The 1,372-nt window shown below is 35.7% G+C and overlaps 1 protein-coding gene across 1 annotated transcript; it reads left to right on the forward strand.

Moving 5' to 3' along the window:
• The first annotated feature begins 485 nt into the window (after positions 1-485).
• Positions 486-1,172, forward strand: LOC138889960 (secreted RxLR effector protein 161-like). Its single transcript, XM_070173308.1, has 2 exons — positions 486-795; positions 898-1,172. The coding sequence occupies exons 1-2, from the start codon at positions 486-488 to the stop codon at positions 1,170-1,172; spliced, it is 585 nt and encodes a 194-aa protein (XP_070029409.1).
• The last annotated feature ends 200 nt before the right edge of the window (positions 1,173-1,372 follow it).

Raw genomic sequence — 1,372 nt, forward strand, 5'->3', positions numbered from 1 at the left:
GTTTCGAAACTAAAGGAAAAGGTCAAATGGTGTGTAAAGTGAAGAAGTCAATATATGGACTTAAACAAGCCTCACGACAATGGTATATAAAGTTTAATGATACCATAACATCTTTTGGATTTGTGGAAAATACCGTTGATCGGTGTATATACCAAAAGATCAGTGGGAGCAAGTTTATATTTTTAGTCCTATATGTTAATGATATTCTACTTGCTGCTAATGATTTAGGCATATTACGTGAGACTAAAGATTTTCTCTCTAAGAATTTTGAAATGAAAGATATGGGTGAGGCATCCTATGTGATAGGAATAGAAATATTCCGTGATAGATCACAAGGATTATTGGGATTGTCTGAGAAAGGCTATATCGAAAGAGTTCTATAGATATTCAACATGAATAATTGTTCAGCAGGAATTGTTCCAATTCAAAAAGGGGACAAATTTAGTCTCATGCAATGCCCAAAGAATGATGTAGAATGAAAGGAAATGGAATCAATTCCTTACTCTTCAATTGTTGGTAGTCTGATGTATGCTCAGACTTGCACAAGACCAGATATTAGTTTTGCGGTCGAAATACTAGAAAGATATCAGAGTAACCCAGGAATTGATCATTGGAAAGCTGCAAAGAAAGTTTTGAGGTACCTGAAAGGAACGAAGGATTACATGCTCATGTATAGAAGATCCAAGCATTTGGAAGTTGTTGGATACTCGGATTCAGATTTCGCTGGATGTATTGACACTAGAAAATCCACTGGTTATTTGTTCCAATTAGCTGAAGGAGCAATATCGTGGAAGAGTGCCAAACAGTCTGTTATTGCTACATCCATGATGGGAGCAGAATTTGTGGCATGTTTTGAAGCCACAATTCATGCATTATGGCTGTGAAACTTTATTTCAGGACTTGGGGTTGTCGACACCATTACCAAGCCGCTGAAAATTTACTGTGATAATTCTGCAGCAGTATTCTTCTCCAAGAACGATAAGTACTCCAAAGGTGCCAAACATATGGAATTAAAGTACTTTACCGTCAAGGAGGAAGTTCAGAAACAAAGAGTGTCACTTGAGCATATTAGAACTGATCTCATGATTGCAGATCCATTAACGAAAGGTTTACAGCCAAAGATATTTAAAGAACACGTACATAGAATGGGTCTTGGCTGTATTTATGACTGATGTATTTATGATGTTTTGACACTCTGAGCTCATTTATATGTTTCTGATATACATTAGTGATTTCATGTTTCTCATAATGGTGTACACATTATTGTTTTGAGATATTACAGGATAAGTCTCAATGAGATATTATTGTGGACCATAATATTTTATAGCTTATGGACTTGGTACAATGAGTTGCTAATGTTGGGTATATGGAA

This window comes from Nicotiana sylvestris, chromosome 4, assembly GCF_000393655.2.
Source record: "Nicotiana sylvestris chromosome 4, ASM39365v2, whole genome shotgun sequence".
Taxonomy (NCBI): Eukaryota; Viridiplantae; Streptophyta; class Magnoliopsida; order Solanales; family Solanaceae; genus Nicotiana; species Nicotiana sylvestris.